At 31.3% G+C, this 19,261-nt stretch overlaps 2 protein-coding genes across 52 annotated transcripts in view; one reads left to right on the top strand and one right to left on the bottom strand.

Annotated features, from left to right (window-relative positions):
• Positions 1 to 154: 154 nt before the first annotated feature.
• LOC107064351 (uncharacterized) lies at positions 155 to 4,334 on the bottom strand. 2 transcript variants are annotated; one of them, XM_089177995.1, is made up of 11 exons: positions 4,078 to 4,333; positions 3,927 to 3,991; positions 3,572 to 3,793; positions 3,011 to 3,507; positions 2,767 to 2,941; positions 2,357 to 2,695; positions 2,043 to 2,248; positions 1,693 to 1,942; positions 1,207 to 1,446; positions 847 to 1,098; positions 155 to 774 (listed from the first exon to the last, which is right to left on the bottom strand). In XM_089177995.1, the coding sequence occupies exons 3-11, from the start codon at positions 3,707 to 3,709 to the stop codon at positions 547 to 549; spliced, it is 2,325 nt and encodes a 774-aa protein (XP_089034121.1). In that variant the 5' UTR covers positions 3,710 to 3,793; positions 3,927 to 3,991; positions 4,078 to 4,333; the 3' UTR covers positions 155 to 546. The 2 variants fall into 2 exon arrangements, with proteins under 2 accessions (XP_089034121.1, XP_015172465.1); XM_015316979.2 differs by having other exon boundaries at positions 3,927 to 4,334.
• Positions 4,335 to 6,202: 1,868 nt separating this feature from the next.
• The window catches only part of Dscam1 (Down syndrome cell adhesion molecule 1), a 66,501-nt gene continuing 53,442 nt past the window's right edge, over positions 6,203 to 19,261 (top strand). For 39 of the 50 annotated variants that reach the window (XM_089178242.1, XM_089178261.1, XM_089178256.1 and 36 more), the window contains exons 1-4: positions 6,203 to 6,355; positions 8,572 to 8,680; positions 14,349 to 14,530; positions 14,972 to 15,110. In XM_089178242.1, coding sequence (XP_089034368.1) covers positions 8,593 to 8,680; positions 14,349 to 14,530; positions 14,972 to 15,110 — 409 coding nt within the window. In that variant the 5' untranslated portion in view covers positions 6,203 to 6,355; positions 8,572 to 8,592. Of the gene's footprint in view, positions 6,356 to 8,571; positions 8,681 to 14,348; positions 14,531 to 14,971; positions 15,111 to 16,600; positions 16,763 to 18,105; positions 18,268 to 18,827; positions 18,990 to 19,261 lie in introns of all 50 variants that reach the window. The other 11 variants (XM_089178241.1, XM_089178266.1, XM_089178265.1 and 8 more) reach the window with 3 other exon arrangements.

The following is a 19,261-nucleotide window of genomic DNA, read 5'->3' as shown; positions in this document are numbered from 1 at the left end:
AACCAAGTTTGTTCTATTTAATATTTAAAATAAAATTATGCAGAGAAAAACAAATTCAAATATATTCAATTTTTTAATTAGTCTAAATGCTTCCTTTCATTCTCTTTTTTCACTTTTAAAACATAATTGATCTTTTAAATGAAAAAAAAATATATATTCTGTTACCAAAAGAATTTAATATTGTAATATCGATGATTATTTAACATGATTATAATAAAGTATATTAGTAATAATAATTATTTACAAATACTTTTCCTTAATATTCTTAATCTTTTTTTTTAAGAATAGATATGTATTTTACAAACTATATTAGTTTCATATTTTTCTGTAGTTTTTATAAGTGTAAGAAACGTTATTAAATGCACAGTACATTGCAAATACTATAATTAAATATGAAAATCGTATTTTACACGTATATTCTTAATGAAAATAGTAATGCTACATCCGATAAACATAGTAAAGTCAAAAAAAAAAAAAAGAAGAAATAAATTTGTAACAATACTATTGTTGGTCAGAAGTATAAAATTCTTTTATTTTATTGTTCTATTAGGTTGCATTCAAATCATCCTTTTTTTTGGCTGTAAGTTCAAAAATCATATCTCTCATTCGACTTAGGTCTGTTAATTCTGCAGTCATTCTCTTTATATTTTGCTCTTTTTCGGCTAAAGTTTGTTCGTAAGACTTAGTCAATTTGGTTAATTGTTGAAGTTCTTGTTTTAGTGCCAATATATCTTTCTGATTAGCTTCTATTTCACTATTTTTTAATTCTATAATCTGTAAGAAAGAAATTATTTATTAATATAATATGATGAATGATTGAATATGATTCATGTAAAGTTTACATACTTGTTCTTTTTTATTAATGGAATCCTGCATTTTATATAAAAGTTTGCCTAACTCATGATTTTTATTAGTCATTTCTGTAGCATTTGTTTCTGCAACTGAACATGCAGTCTCCAATTCTACTACTTTTTTATTTAATGTATCGATTTTGTTCATACAAATTTCTGCTTCTTTTACACGTTCTATTAATGTTTTATTCAATTGATCGATATTTGCAGATTTTTCTGTTACGATTTTTTTTAATCCATCAATTTCCTATAAAAAAAATTATCATAATTATTTATATAAATATTTTTCTTCCTTTATAGATATATACGCCTCATACAATTATATTATTTAAATTTATAGAAGATTTGAATTTACTTGTGTTTTAGTAGAAAGTGTTTTCTTCATTTGACTTTCAACTTCATTAAATTTAATTGCTAATGTAACTTTCTCGGCTTTTATACCCTCTAAACATTGCTGAGTGTCGAATAACATTTGATGTAAGCGACTAGATTCTGCTATTACTTGAGCCAGTCTATGTTGCAAACTAGTGGCATGATTGTTTGCAGCTTCTAAGCTAGACTGCATGGCTCTTTCTGCGTGTCTCATAGCTGCTAACTATTATAAATTATAATTTTATATGATTATATATTATCTTTTCATATAATATACATTCATATCACTGCTTTAGAGTTATTATGAAAGTAAATAAATGAAATATCTATATATTATAATATATAGTAAGCATAATTAGATGAAGAAAAACTGTAGTGTAATATTGGCAAGCTGAGCTCTAAAACAGAGATATAAATGTAGATCTTAGTTCATTATATTTTATGTTACAGGAAAGAATGCAAATATTACTTTGTATTCGTACAGTTCCATTACAGCTGAAGTTGTAATATCACCTATTTGATTAGATTCAATAGCTGTTTCTAGTCTGCTTATAAAAGTGTTAAGACGTTCCTCTTGACTAAATGAAAATAATGGAGCCATATCATTTCCATTACAATTAATATTAGTTTTTATTCCCAGTCCAGTTACAGTATTAGCATTGCTTTGTACCAAAACTAACGGCTCTAATTGTCTCATACATTGTGCTACTGCAGCAACGCTGATTAAAAGAAAAATATTTAAATACATATATTTAAATGTATATATGTATATGCGTATGTATGTAATGATATATGTATATAAGTTTGGATTTAACTTACCATTCCTGTGGAAAACCTACAGATGATGTTAATTGTAAAACTTTGTGCTTAATTTCTCCATCACCCGTGAATAATGCTAATGCCATTATCATTTGTATTTGTTTTTTCCGAAGTAATTCAGAATATAATGTTAACCAATTAGAATTATTAGCTGCCAAATCTGCTGTTAAAACTAAGGCATGTATATAAAGATTTGTTGTAGAATTCTACAAGAATTTAAACAAGAGTCATTTATATTTTAAATGAACAATCTGTGACAAGCTTTAAATTAGATTGAATTTTAATTATGATGGAAACTTGCAATGTTACTGTACTTGAATAAGATTTCCAGGCCAATCCCGATTTGTAGTTTCTTCATATTCCAATATTGGTTTTAACAGTTTACGCATTGCTTGTTCACTAAATGTCTTTAACACTTTTGAACGAAGTCCTGAAATTTTCACCATTTCTTGAAATAATTGCATCAATTCAGCAAGTCTTCCTTGTGTGTCAGTATTTTGAAGTTCATTTTTTTCTTGCATTTCATCATTTTCTGTGCTAGTTATAAGCATAAGAACAGATGGATCTAGTTCGGTAAGAACTTCTGTACAATTCTTTGTACGGCGTGATTCAATCACTATTATTCTAATGAGTGCTAGTGCCTTAGAACATACCTACAAATGAAAAGAAAGAGAAATAAATGTAGATTGATAGAAAAAGAAATAAATAAAAGAAAGATACATACTTGCTCTACAGGTACCCATGTCATAGCTGATTTTACACATACTGGGTATAATGGAATCAAAGCAGATACTTTTAATTTCACTAATGCTAATAAAAATTCCATTAAGAGTGCTACACAGTCTGGATCAGAATCACATTCTAAAGTAGCCAATAATTGTTCTACATCTCTATTATAACTAAGAACAAATTAACAAAGTTAATAAAAAAGACAAAAATCATTAGAGTATTTTGTTTGTAATGCTTACTTTGCATACGTAAGTAGTATAGTTCGTGAATGCTCATTCTGTCCAACATCCTCAAAGAAATCAATAATATGTCTTAGCAATAATACATCTTTTTGTTTAAGAGCACTTATTAAACTTGTAAATGTAACAGCAGCAAAATCCAATATATGTTTTTCTGATATATTTGTATTAGTATCTTCAAGTATAATCAAAAGTTTACAACACGGAACGCTTGTACTAACATTATTGCTTTGAATCCTTAATAACGTTCGTATGAATGTTTTGGTATCAATGGTGCGCATTAATGTATAAACTGCTGCAAGATTTTTGTAACAAAGATTTACAAGTACACCTAAAGAAAGGGCAATAATTTCTTCCTCTTTCACTTGCATTACCCATTGAGTTAAAATGGATATTAAATATGGTAAATGTGCCTCTTGCCAAGAAATTTTGACACCATAAGTTAATTCTTGTAGAAGTTTCAAAACACGTATTCTTTTTTCACTTGTCAAGTTAGCCTAAGAAGATAGTTAAAATTAGAAGGTTCGTCAAATATCTTATGCATATATTTCTGGCATTTACCTCCAATAATCGTGCCAATATAGGAGCAAATTTATAAGTATGAATAAGAGCTTGTCTGGCATTTGTATTTCGACAAGCATTCTGTAGAACATCTACAGTACTCCAAATTAATGTTGTTCTAGATCCTAAAGAATTCATTAGCTCGTGCAAGCTGACATAAAATTCAGCAGCTATTGAAGTTGTAGGATCAAAAATGCATAGATCCAATGTCGCACTTATGACCTTAAGGAATACATTTATAATAGAATATAGAAAATATATAAAGAATATAGTTTAATATATAGAAATAAGTTAATTTATAGGAAATACAGGAAATGAAAAAAACTTATGTAGGTAATAATTATTATAATCTTACTCCAAGATTTCTTTGTATATCAGATATAGTCGTTTCACTTGGATGTTTTGCATATTCCAAGGCAGCTGATATAAATGCTCTCATATATTGATATTTCTCCATAATAACCATTCATAAAAAAATAATATAAAAAAGATAGAATCTTACGCACTTATGTATTTTTAGTTTACAATAGTAATCGTTTAATGGACAAAGAAAATGTTTTCTTTTATAAAACTTGTTTGTTTTAGGCCTTTCAAAGGTATGAATAATTTGTAAATATAATAAATTATTTTCCTAATAAACAATCCGTTATTTATGTAAATAAAGAGAAATAAAAAATGAAAATACAACATATTATAACGGAAAACTATATTTGACGTCCATATTTAAATACCCCTAACATTCAAACAAACCAATCGGAGTATCGTTAGGGCGGCGACCATTGAAAAATGAATTTTTACCAATTCTCTTATAAAACGAAGGTAGCACCTCTGAAGGAGGAAAAACGAAATAAAAAATATTTATTAATTTATACATCAATTGCTTTTCTTTTTATAATTTGAGGCACAATAATCGTTAGTATTTATATTATATACAATACTATAAAAAGAATTTTTTAAATGAAGTGCATCATATTATTACAATTAATATCCACCAATCAAAGAGCTCAGAAGATGGTGCACTCAACAAAACGATGGTAGGGACCCTATAGGAGGGACACGCCATACACACTGCTGGGGGAAAGGAACTGGTGTAGTCATGTGATTGCGCGCGAATGATTCAAAGATTTTAGTCTGTAAATAAACGATAAGTTATAGGTTAGGTTTGTACATTTATACTTGTAATTATTAAATGAATAAATTAAACTTACACTTATAAAAAACTACTAAAAAAACAAAACAATTAAATATAAATGTCACAATAAAAACTATAAGTATTCCAAACTTAAACTAACCACAGCCGTTAATACATACTAAAGATAAACATGGCTGCGCGATGCAACGGAAACAGTCCTCCCAAATTTTCAGCCTAGCAATGTGTATGGCGCGTCCCTCTTATAGGGTCTCTAAACGATGGTTTGCTAAAACATTTTTATTTTCTAAGTATTAAGTAAACTTTTCGCGCGCATTTTTATATATATTACTGTTCGTATTTTTGTATATTTTCGCCCTTTCTTTTTTTACTATTTTTGCCTTAAATATAATATAGAAAATAGAAGAAACATGAAAGATGATTATTATCGTTGACTATTTAAATACTCATAAAAATCGTTTATAATAAACATTTGATTTTTATCCTGCTAAAAGTTTCAAATACAATCATACAAATATTATAAAATATTTTATTTCTTATCAATAAGTTTCTTGAAAAATTTAATTTCGGTTGTATAATTATTTATTTTAAGAATTATCATTAATTTATCGAAAAATATTTACCTATCTTTAATTAAATAAATATTTATTTAGGTAATTTAATCTATGTTCAAAAATTTCGAATACATTGTTATTTCATCATTCTAAAATATTGTTATTATTTTACTGATTTAAACTAGTTCTTGTTTTAGATATTAAATACATTGTAAATTATACTTGCATAAAATAGCTATGTAACGTATTCTTGGAAAAAACATTCTATGTAAATTATAAAATAGTTCGTTATTTATCCAGCGATTAGTTCATGTCTACATTATCCACATAATTAATCAACATTTAATAGCTAATATTCATACAATGCATTATAAGAAGTAACGGTAAACTAATTCTAAGTGCATGATAAAGTTCGATTAAGTAAGTTTGTTTATCATGTTCTGTGCATATTTTGTTTCTACGTAAAGGTTTCTTTGCATATGTTTTTGCATGCATAAACGTTCGTAATATATTTGCATAAGTGTATAGTTTAATTATTTTGTACTTAATAGCGCACGTATATATACAGTATATATAAATCATTTATAAACATTTTCAAATAATTTTTTGTAAAACTATATGCACTCTTTTATGAAACTGTATATACAAATTATTAATATTAATTAAGTAATGTTATCAGAAAGAGGATAAGTTGTTCATACATCCCAAATGTTAAGTAACGTTTCATATATTTTTGTATATCTACTTTGTCAATATTCGTGTCTGTAATATAGAGAATATATGTTACAATATAGGAATATATATACATTTGGAGCATTGACTGTTTCCTACATGCTCGAGGAAGCAAACCGGCGCTTTTCCCCTCATCCTCCAGCATCCAGTCGTGTGAGTTCAGTGCCTCCCCTTCCCTCCCACAAGGCGTGCAGAACTGAAGTGGTGGTAGCGTAGCAGCACCGTCGAGGCGAGTGACGCCGTTCACCGGCTCACATTCTTCGGTCGTCTACGGTCGAAGAAACTACGCGATCTTCGTTACGTTCGTTTACGATCGACGCGCATCTGTAAGCCCTGCTGTCATTTTCGGTACGTAAGTTTTCTCGTTAATGACGTGATTCTTCGAGAAAATTCGAGACATAAATATCTTTAAGTAATTTTTTTTTATCATGATCGTGCTTCGATATATTTCCGCCACTTTGATGGGGGAAAAGAAAGGGAAAAAAGGATTGAAAGATAGAAAGAAAGAAAGAAAGAAAGAAAGAAAGAAAGAAAGAAAGAGAGCGTGAGAGTATCTTTCAAGGATAATCTCATCCTTCTCTCCTGTGGGTGTGTGCGCGTGCACGTGATTATCCATCGTGGATGTTCCATTCGCGAGTGATCATCATCCGAAAATCATCGAATTGTGACAATCGTACTACAGCCTTTGCTTGGACTTAACTGGTTCAGCTGCGGTTTATCCCTAAAAAGGACAGAATCTCAGTGGCATCGTCTTTATTTGAGTATTCAAAGAAATCAAAACGCGTGACTTTTATTTCCCATGATCGTCTTTTTCTTTTTTATATGAATTTTTAAAATGATCTTTATATTCTTTCACTAGAGGAAATATATTAGAACATTTTAAAATCATTTGTTCAAAATTTGTTCGCCACGAGCTTACACTTGCTACGCTTTGTGCGTTGCCTTGGTTACCACCAAGAGCGACTCCCTTTCAACGATCTTTTTACCTTTTTTTTCTTTTTTTTCTTCTTTTCTGTCCCGTCTCTTACTCCAGATTTTCTCGGGCTCACTTTCTTTATTCTTTTCTCTACGAAAAAGATAGAATCATTAGAAAAAGAGAGAGAGATTGGGACGACTATGATTTACAGCATGACAAAGCCACGCTTTTTATTATCAGCATGTTTGTCTCGCTTGGCTGGTTAACACGTTTCTTTCAAGATGACGGATCGTATCGTCCTGAGGATAGTGACATCATCGTAGCTAAAACGTGATCGTGATCGTTATCGTCATGGTCATCGTCATCTTTGTTCAATCACGCATCGTACAAATCTTAACTGCAATATCTGTTAACTATTTAATTTGTTGTTGTCACCAAGCTTTCCCTTCTTTTAAATTTGATTTATAATCCATCAAAATTTTGAATAAGTGAGAACAGAGAAGAATGGAGGAGAAGCTGTGGGTAAACGAGTAAACTACCTCGTTGGAGCAAATACCATCAAGCATGGCGTACGGTTGCACGAAGGGTAGCTCGGTCCGTTCCGCACCCTGCGATCAATAAACCCAGCGAGAGAGGGAGCATCTCTCTCCTCCGTGTGCTTCTCTTCCCCTTCTTTCCTTTTCCTCCCTCTCAGAGGGGGTTTACTTGTCTTTTACCTCATTCTCTTCACCACCCCCTCTCTATCTCACTTGTCACTTCTTTCTCAGTTTCTACGACCGCCATCGCTGTCTAACGGCGACCCTTTCAGCCCATCAGAGATTCAGCACGTGTACGATGCGAGATACCATGTCTTTCAAAAATCGTCAGACCTTTTACTTCGCCTTAACGATGATTTTAATTTTAGTGATGCGAAATCGAATCGAACGATTCAGGCACAATTTGAAAGAAATGCTGACGTTATGCAGACACGATCTTTTGAAAAATTTTTTAATTAGTCAATACTCAAGTTATCAATTTATATTTTCCTTGTTCTATAAACAATATCGATTATTTGAAATTTTTTAATTTTATTTATTTAATCAGAAATTTCTATGAATAGCAGAGAAGAGATTTTCGTCTATTTATTTTTATTATTAATTTTTTAATGCTTGTTTGCCAATTATCACTTATAGATATTTGTTAAATACATAAAACATTAGCTTTTTATGCTGTGTTGAGTATTATTTGAAATACATATTTGAAGATATTATTGGTCGTATATAAGCGTAGGAATATATGCAAATTCGTAAAGTACGACCGATTATCTCAGATAATTCATATTTATTTTAGATCGAATTCTTATCTTCAAGATTAAAATAAATATTTTATTGTACTTTCTTCTACATGCTTATGCATACTTAGTTTAAATCGTTTTAATTGCTTTTTTAATTATGCTCTTCATAACTTTTTAATGATTTCTATTGAGCTTAGACGTTTTCTTCGCGATCGATAATAACGTAAAGTCTTGAAGTGTACAATGGAAGTCTTCCATCGAAGACTGGAGAGTATCTGAAACAGTCCAGTCCAGACGGGTGGTGCGATTGTCACAAAAAAAAGTCGAAGAAAAGGTGCAAAATCGTTTGAGACGTGTGTTTTGTGTACGATATAGGTGAAAATCAGTGCGATCAGGATGTGGCGTGAACCTCCAGGAGGGGGGTGTAAAGCACCTACCTACATCTTTACAATGATTTTACTGGCTTTACTGGCATTGACTCATGGTAAGTTGACTTTTTAGAATTTCATTTGAATTAGTTATTTTTTTAACCCTTTATAGTTTCAATTTACTATACGATTAAAAATATCTATATAATTTATTATCAACAAATAGTAAATACAAATTGAAAAATAATTTTTAAAGATACTAAATAAACTCTGATATTTCAAGCTAGAGTTGATAATCGCTATATAAAGAATCTTTTATTGGTTAGCAGAATAAGATTTAATGAAAATGTTTATACGTTGATATGTGACTTCAAAGTCGTATAAAACTCTAAAGGGTTAATATCTACTCTTATGATGTCTTTAAATTCACATAAGTCGACGGTTAACCATGTTTGATCTTAACTTGATTTTTTTCACGGTCACGATTTATAAGACGTCTAATTACTCTATCTAATTTCTACTTGTTTCTTTCTTTAATAGGCACTATAGTACTTTAACGATAAGCGAAAGCAAGTTTTAGTTGAGTCAAAGATCGTTACGTACCCTAGCATAAAAGGATTAAATGTCATGGAGATACCTTACTCCCTGTTTCGAAACACGGAAAGCTTCGTTAGAATGATTATGAACTATGTTTCATTGTAGAACTGATTCAACGTGTAACGAATATGGAAAGATCTTTGATATATTATTATTTATTGTTATTATTATTATTATTATTATTATTATTATTATTATTATTATTATTATTATTATTATTATTATTGTTATTAATAATGTTAATTGAATAAAGAAATATTATTTTCAATGATAATTAAAAACTATTGAAAAAAGAAGATAAACTTTGAATATTGAAAATATTATTAAATATAGTGTTTCAGGATTTTCTAACTAGATTCTATTAGAACATTTTATAAGTAAAAGGAAGAAAATAAATTATTGAATTTATCGTTATCTATGTATCATACTAATTGTAAGAACAAGTCCATTAAGTTTCTTTCGTGTTTTATATTTTTCCAATTAAATATTGTAATAAAGTTTTTATAAATCTATACGTTTATATGACATTTATTTCGATAGAATAAACTGATGAAATTGTACTGAAAAATTCTTAAAAAATAATTTATTCTACAATACCTACTTTCGAAGTTGATTTAACTGTATACATATTATATAAGTTATAACTTTCATCCTGTCAGGTGTATTAGCGTTCCTTATTTTATGAATGACGTTTACAAAGGAATTCGCGTGTATAAGGTCGTACGAACAACAATATTTTTGCTTTTTCAGCTTGGAAAAGAGTCCCACGATGTTCGGTATCAATATGATATTATTATAAAAGTCTCTCACGATATCCGTCCTTGTGGTTTGCTGTGGCGAAACCAAGCTGCTCTGTCCTTGTCGGGATGATCTTGTGTTCTCTTCTGAATCTTATAGGAGGTTCGTCGTTGCTCGGCCAACCAGCCGTTGTGAAAGGTTCGAGAAGCGTAGGTAGAGGAACAGAGTGCAGCTGCTGAAGGAAAGAGCTCGAAAAAGGGCGGGGAGAGAAAACCGAAGGAAAGGAACAGCTGCTGTTCCCAGAATGGAAGCTTATCTCTCTTTTTTGCTTTCAGAGATTCCATTTTATCCTGGACTACTCTTTCTTTCTCTCTCACCTTCTTCACTCTTTCTTTCTTTTTTTCTTACCGACCAGGTGGATCCGTCTTAGGTTTACAGACGTTTACTACTAGTATCATTGAACTTGCTTTGATGATAGATTTATCTGTTCATGAAATGAGAACAAGAATGCGAAATGGTCTCTTGGTTTTTCTACAGAATTACTCTATTTATTAGTGTCAAGCTGTTCTTAACACATTTAGTGTGATAATAATCATTGTTTGATAGTAAAAGATTTAGTGTGATACTTATATTATTTATTATTTTGTTCGAATATTTCTGAGATTCATTAAAAAATGTTTACAGTATTTTAATTGAAATATGCAACAAAAGAATGATTTGTCGTATAAATATAATAATGATTTTATTTTTATATTTGATTATTTATATATTCGGATATTAAAAATAGTTATGGCTCACGAAGATCAAGTTTTATATATATATTTTCTTTTGTTCTGAACAAAGGGGATGTTTCGCATATAAAGATCAAATATGAAGGCCTGTTATATCTTCGTTTTTACGATAGTTATTTCCTTTTTTCTGAGTCTATAAAATTTGTTCATTTTTTAATCAACATCATGGAAGCAGTTAACTTATATAGTAGAGTAATGACAAGTATATTCGCTGTGTAACGTTAAAGAACATAAACGTGGCTAGAAATAGGCGAGAATAGCTAAAAAGGAACGTTACCTAACACGTCTACAAACCGATACACCCCGGATTTAGGAATTTCTTAAGGCTTCTACCCACGCAGTGTGCGTTTACTAACCTTTCTACCATTTGGTCTTGCATTAGTAATACGATTGCATAGGAAAGTTGAGTGAATTATTTTTTTAAATCACGTGGGCGATATTGTCTTAAGCAAGGAATATTTCAGACAAAGATGATTAATGTAACATCATTTAGCATTCCATGATAAATATCTTTAATTTATGTAGTTTTTATTTTTATTCATTATATCGTCCGTAAATTTATTAATTGTACGATTACTATTAATATTGTGCAAATTGTAGATTGTCCTAGGTGTACTCTATATTTATGAATATTATACATGGTTGATATACAATGTTTTAATAAAATGATACTATTTTTAATGAGGATTGAACGTTAAACGTTAATCATTAACATAAATTGATCTTACTAATAGGATATAAAATTAGAAACAATAGAATATTCAAACTATAGCATAAATAGATTTGCAATATTTTTAAATATCAAGATATAGTCTTTGTGTTCACAGTGATCGTAATAAAAAAGATGAAAGGATATTTTAAAATTGTCTTTAGCTATTTTGTACATACTTTTATATTTGATTATCAATATCTTAAAAAATACTATCTTCAAAAAATAGTTTTCATTCTCATTGTATCAATTTTTTAAATTAAAACATATGATTCTTTAAAAAATACTTTCTATCATAAAAATTAATTGAGACATTTGTACTTCCTATTTGAAATAATTCAACCCGTTATATGAAACATATTATATATATATATATATTCATTTTATATTAATAAAATAATATAAACATTTACATAAAGTATTGTATGTAGGAAGATCTTCCGGATCAGTCCAACCAAATGTGATCATTGATCGATAGTCATTGTTCTTTATCGTCGTTCAACGGTCGATCGTCTTAAAACGTCGTCTTATTATTATTCAACTCTCGATTTCTCGTATATCTTTTATGCGCGGGTGTATATATATATGTATTGTATTGCATATGTGTACGTGTACATACTTCACACGTGGGGTGCTTTACACTAGAGATTCGTGCGTGTTCATTCGCGAATGTGTGGGTGTGTATGTATAGTTAGAAATATATATACGAAGCAGCGTGTCCGGACGCTTGAAAGCTTCTCTCTCTCTCTCTCTCTTTCCTTCTCTCTATAGATATATACATATATATATAGATTACAGAGCGGTTGTCGACCGCGAAGAACCCCTGCTTTTTATTGTCGATGGATACGTGTGCGAGCATGTTAGTTTGAACATAAAAATTCTAAGACATATGTAGAGAAGAAGAAGGAGAAGAAGAAGGAGAAGAAGAAGGAGAAGAAGAAGGAGATTAGAAGAGAGAAGAAAATGAAAAGAAAAAAGATAGAATAGAAGAACGGTAATAGGTCTTTCTCGTTCATGCGTAGACCACAGCAAATGCCATTTTCCTCTGTATATTCTTCTTGCTTGGTTAGAACTATGAGTGCATGTTTTACATAAGCTCGTTATAATAATATATATTGATCCGATAAAGTTTAACGCACGAGGGAAACACTTGTGGTTTATGAATGGTTTAGCGTGTTAACGCACTGGTGAACCTTTTACGTTGTCGTCATTGATGGGTTAAAAGATTCACAGGTCATTTAGGTTAATAGTATTTTAGTATCGATTAATAATTCGTTAATTATTTCAATATCCTCCATCAACTAGGACATCTCATTTCAAACGCATCATTATTATATTATCTTTGTTCTTAGAATAATTAACTGTTGAAGATATCGAAATAATTTTTCAATCGGGATATTCATTCTATGCTTGCAGAAATTGTAATCATTGTTTCGTATAGATATTTTTCAAAATGTATATCTATATTTACCTAATATTGAATAAATAAAATATTAAAGAAATGAAAATTAAGTCAATTTGATAAAAAAAAGATCTAAACAAATATTCTTTCAAACGATGTTTGAAATGTTAAGTAAGTTTTTTTTTTTTTTTAAATATATACACAGAGATGAATAATAAATTAATACGCATTATCTAAAGATATATACAAGTTTTCTTGAATAATTTTTATAATATGTGTTGTGATAATTTTGTTTTTATGCGACGAGAAAAAGCGTAATATTTTATCATCTAGTGTTATTCTCAATGAAATTGTATCGATATCTTGTGCAATTAAAATTCCTTTTACTGGTTCGAACGTTTGCTATCTTTGCGATGTAAGATCAGTAGCAGTGATAAGTTCCTTTCAACGGAACGGAGAGAACGGAAAACGTGTTCGTGGTTTGCTTGGCTGATGATTGTTCGGAAAGCGTAAAGCTCCGAAGGTGAAAAATCTGTAGCACCTGTTTCGTATACCTGCGTGTACCTCCTGTCGTTATTTCGATACCTTCGATGCTGTAAGCCTTACGGACCGGTTCTTCGTAACTCGATTTTTTATAAATAGTATAACTACAGTTATAACGTAAAAACAATTTTCGCTCATGTGTTTTCGTTCTTTCATGTAGATACGAGTGCACGAGAAGTTTGAAAAATAAATTCTTTGGTAAATTCACACATTTCATTACGTGAACAAAATTTCGAATTACGATCGTAAATATATATATATTTTAGTATTAATTTTTTTGGGTATAATTTTGTTCAATCGTAAATGAATCGCTAACGAATAAGAAAAGTTTCTAGATCGATGAATTATCCTTCTTAGAAACATTATCATTTGTGTTTCATTATCGATTTAAAACTCTTTCCGCTCTCGAGTTTTGCGATAAATGCAAGTTAGGTACAGCGGAAAAGGAATCACGCATTGCATATCTTCTTTATGGATATATGACGTTGACAGCATATTATTCAATAGGAGACCGGCAACCTGTTGTTTGCCGTAATTGGCGACACGCCAGTCTGGTGTATGCGCATGCGTCTAGGGATACACGAAGCGTATCCCAGAGGAAACGAATGATAAGGAAAAGGAAATCCACGAACTGCTAGGATTACTTCTTATTTTGGCATTTAATCGAAATGTCATATTTCATAAATAGATTATTATACTTCGATATTCTCGATCTTTTCTAGATTCGTCATACGATAGGATAAGTAATTTATAAAAATAATCTAATAGAAAAGAAATACAATATTATTTTAATTTGCTACTTTGTAATTGAGGTATTTCTGCTAAAAATGTGATTTAGATCATCGATCAATTCACCGTTAATGAGGAAATTGCGGCAAGATCTTCGCGTTAAGAATTGCAACGATATCTCGTGTTATTGTATACTAGGTCAGACCATTTCACGACGACAGTTATTATATCATTGAGAAGATGAGTCAATGAAGATGGATGGCTTTTTATTTCAGTTACTACCGCTGAAGATGAATCTATGGGACCCGTTTTCGTTAAGGAACCACCAAACAGAGTCGACTTCTCAAATGGAACTGGAGCTGAAGTTGAATGCCGAGCTAGAGGAAATCCCCAACCGGACATTATCTGGGTTCGTGGTGATGGTACTGCTGTTGGAGATGTTCCTGGATTGAGACAGGTAGCTTCCATTAATTTTTTCTTTTCAAGTAATTTTGTTATTGTGATAACGATAAATTATTCGCGAATATATAACCGTGACAAACATTCAAGAATTTCTCTTGTATTTGTACGCTTTAGTTGTTTATTGTGTTATCCAATTATTTCCACTTCGTTACTTCCATTGTTTTGCCTTATTCTTATACGGTGTGAAATATTAATCGACCCTAACATATAATACTTACTTTCATGGGTAATGAAGCCTACTTACTGCCATTTTTATCTAATCGACCGTAAGATTGTTGACTTCTTTGCTACATATATAGTACTTTCATATACGCGTACATATTAACATAAAGAGAAATAGTTTTTATATAAAATAGAGTACTTCTTATATACTCGAGATCAAAATCTTTGAACGTACATACTCGACAGCTCATTCTTCTGTTTGTGCGTGCTGCAGGTCCTACCGAACGGAAATTTGGTCTTCCCTCCTTTCCGCGCCGAGGATTATCGTCAAGAGGTTCATGCTCAGGTTTACAGCTGTCTCGCACGTTCTCCAGCCGGTTCAGTTCACAGCCGAGATGTTAATGTAAGAGCCGGTAAGTGCCTTCCATCCCGAATACTATACCTGTACGATATAGGTTCTTCTGTTGTTTGGCCATCTGTTAAAATTTTTAGAAAAAAAAATAGAAAAGATTTATCATAATAAAATTTCATTAAATTTGATGTTCTTATGGTCAGTAATATTCTTTTTCGTAAAATTTATCAAATTTTCACTTAATTTAATTTCAACAAATAAAAACATTTACTATCCCGAATATTCAAAATTTCAATTCAACAAATTATACATTATTGATTTAACTAATACTTGAATGATAATATTTATTTTATTATGTACTTATTATATATTAATTATTATATAATTATATTATATTACAAATCTAGAAAGATGGCCAAACGCTTTAATGTGAGACTTTTTTTCAGCAAAATTATAAAGAAAGCAAACATCTTCGAAGGTCAAGTACTAATTTATCGTGTACTTGAAAGCCACTAACGCGTCGTCGTTGTCAATTAGGTAGACTTTGTAAACAATTATCCAGTTGGGGAAAGAAGGGATTAAGACGCAGGAAACTTGGATCTCTTTTACGCGTTTAATTACAGAGGAATAAAGATCGCTGCCGCCGCCGTCGCATTTTATGTGTGAAACGCGTGTTCACACAATGACTCTTCTGTCTCTTTCTCTTTTTTTTTGTTTTTATATCTTTCCGTGTCTCACTCTAATTTCGATATATAAATTCAAATAAACTTCGTTTACAAAGTATCTCGAGTCATGAAAGAGAAAGGGAGAGCAAGAGAGGAGGGGCTTGTTTAGTGATTCATTTTGATGACGTTACCGGCAGCTTCGTGACTCGCTTTGCTATCGATCGAAGTTATTTTTGTGCGTTTCTCTTTCACCGTCTACGTTTTTCTTCCGCGATTGTATAAAGAAATGTACTTATCTCGCAAGTGAGTTTTTTTAACCGGATTTCTGGATTACGTTGAAACAAACAAATGGAAGAAGAAGAAGAATATGAAGAAGGAGAAGAAGAAGAAGAAGAGGGGGAACAAATTATTCCTCGATCGTGTAACGAACGAATAATGAGCGGCATATACTCTCCTACGCTTTCATTTGAGCCTCGTTAATCTCTCTCTCTCTCTCTCTCTGTTTTTTTTTTCGTCTACGGTATTCTCGCGTAAGAGTATTGAACGTCATTAGTATCGTCGAGAGATAACGAGTGTATATGTAACACGTGCTTGTTGTTCGTGAAGCTTTTAACGAGAAGTGCTGAAAATACGCGGATTTTTGTTTTAGTATATTATATTTTGTAACAAGTCTAGTTTTGTTAGAAGTGGTCGTTTGTTTCAATAGAAGGCAGAAACAAGTTTGATTGAAATACAAAAATGTAATAATAAAATATTGTTGTAATGTTAGGAAATGTAGAGATGAGCGGGAGTACATCTTTTTAATTATTTATATTAATCATTGAAAATTGTTATTTCTTTTTTTCTAATTTCCTTCTTCCTATATGAAAAAAATATCCGAAAATAGTGGTGGCGCAATATTACGATACTGATGTGAACAAGGAATATGCTATCCGTGGGAACAGCGCTATATTGAAATGTGTCGTGCCTTCTTTCGTCGCTGATTTCGTAAAGGTTCTTTCATGGCATACCGATCAGGGAGAGGAATTCGTGCCGGGCAATGACTTTGGTATTTTATTTACAATTAGTTTATTTCATGTTAGACTTGTGCATATCGAACAAACGAACGAATTCGCTATCTATCTATTTATAAACACATTATACTATACTAAACCAGCATCCTTTTTTTGAGCAGATCGAGCATCTTCGCACTTTCTATCGTTTTTTTTACGGTCGTTAAATTATCTGCGTATGAGTCATTAAATGAAAATCATTCAGTAAGAAAACAGCCTGTCCATTATGATTTAAAATACGTTTAAGAAATTTTATATTGCAATTTGTAATTTCGAGACTATAGTATTCGATTTTATCGATTTGGAGAAGATTTTTTTTCTATTTTTATGAGTATTACAAAGTAATATGTTGAGTTCGTGAACACACACGAATCCGTAATTCCTTTCATTAACGTTGTTCTCGGTTCATATTCATCACTCTAAAATAATTGGAGCGCGTTGACGACATCTGTTCCATTCCCCTTTTATCTTTCTATATATGTACTTATTGTTAGATATATATCTAGATCTATCTACCTATTTCTATGTATCTATCTTTCTTTTTAATGTATGAATCCCTTAGGGTTCGTCGTCCGATGATAAAACATATCCCTTACGTGCAGCTTCGTGTAGCTTCGTGCAGTCTTGCGTGTTAGGCTGCTGCTGCGACTGCGGTGTAAGATGCGACAATGCGAATCGATCTGCTCTCGAACAGCCGATGTAATCTCACCCTCATGGCTCTCGTCAACGTCGACGAATTTTCTTCCAGTCGTCTACCTCCGATGAATCGTGATATAAATTACGTTTTTTGCCGTGGTTGTCGATATATATATATATAAAATTTTTGAAAACAGTTTTATACGCTTCAAGAATCATTTCTTTTTTCTTTTTTTTTTAAAGAAATTCTTAGGAAATTCATATCAATATTCAATAAATATTAAATTCAGTCAATATTAAGAAAAAAGAAAAATAGTAAAAATAACATTATCATAAATCTTTTTATGATATCTGTTTAAATAAATTTGTTAAATTCATTAATATGTTTTATGTCATTTTGTAAACCATATACATTTATGAATTTAATACATTTTAATTGAAGTTAACAAATTTTGATAAGAATTAAATTTTGACAACAGGAAGTTATTTAGCGATTTAGAAAATGACTTCAAGTATATAAGTAATTTCTCTCTTGATTTTATCTTAATTTTCCACTTATTTGCGAAACGGTGTATTTGATCGCGTGCGTGAAGATTATTCGATGCTTGCGAGTGATAGGAGAGAGAGAAGAGTGAGTCGAATGAGCAATAGTGTCGTCCTTTTAGAAACGGCCACGGGAATTCATTGTCATCATTTATTACAGTGGTGCATCAGTATTATCAGTCAGAAGTCAACAACGAGTACGTTATTCGCGGCAATGCGGCGATTCTCAAGTGCAGTATACCGAGCTTTGTGGCGGAATTCGTTCAAGTAGTCGGTTGGCAGGATGACCAAGGAAATTCGTTTAATCCGGAGGAAGGAAATGGTAGGAGGGAGAAGTTTGATTAGGGGAGACGAATTTCTTTATCTCTGAATATTTTACATTACATCTGGACGTTGCAGGCAGTGTTGTATTTCGCGAGCGGTCAACGTCGAACGTGCGCGATAAAAATAATTCCATAAGAGAATTTTGTTTCATGGATGACTAATAAAATATTTGATTACATGTAAGCGAAATGTTACGTGTAAACTAAGACTCGCTAGGTTGATAGGAGAGATTCGATGACTATTATTATTTCATGGTCTATTATAGAGATTGTGAGAAAAGCAGTAGCGTATTACCATAAATTATTACTTAATTTTTTTATTATATATAATTATAAAGATTATATACTTTTGTTATATAACGAAAATTATTAGAGTATTTTAATTGTTTTTATAATAGAAGTATTTGTAGTATCTGAATCATCATGCGATACGCCACTGTATATTGTAGAATGGTAAGAAGCTTGTAGTATACTCATTCAACGAATGAATCAAGTTTCAGTGAGACGAAGTAGTCAATGGAATTTCAAGAGTTTTTCTAGTAGTCATTTCTTTCCTTAGTTGTGACTCAGTATTACGAGGCAGAGGTAGTATCGGAATATGTGATAAGGGGAAATGCAGCCATCTTGAAGTGCACCATACCGAGCTTCGTTGCTGAATTCGTCTCGGTTGAATCGTGGGTGGGAAGTGATGGCTCGACCTTCAGACCGTCTAATGATTATGGTACACATTCATAGCAATGCATCTGTATTCACACAGACATACAATCTTACACACATATAGACATTTACACATCTACACATATAAAAAGACGAGTTTACCCCTCGATTTTTCTCTTTTTAGTCCCTTCTTCCTCGTCGAAAAATTTCATTTCCCTCAGAGTCCTCGACGCCCTTTTGGCATCGGCGCGTTCCCTCATAGCACGTCGCGTCATACGTCGTAGTTGAACATGTACAAAGTAGCACGTGGTAAACGATTCGTTTCCGCTCGCGCGC

This window comes from Polistes dominula, unplaced genomic scaffold (assembly GCF_049000335.1).
Source record: "Polistes dominula isolate Pdom_NZ unplaced genomic scaffold, Pdom_raw_medaka contig_77, whole genome shotgun sequence".
Classification (NCBI taxonomy): Eukaryota; Metazoa; Arthropoda; class Insecta; order Hymenoptera; family Vespidae; genus Polistes; species Polistes dominula.
The sequence above is the reverse complement of the archived record's forward strand: the minus strand, read 5'-3'. Positions and strand labels throughout refer to the sequence as shown.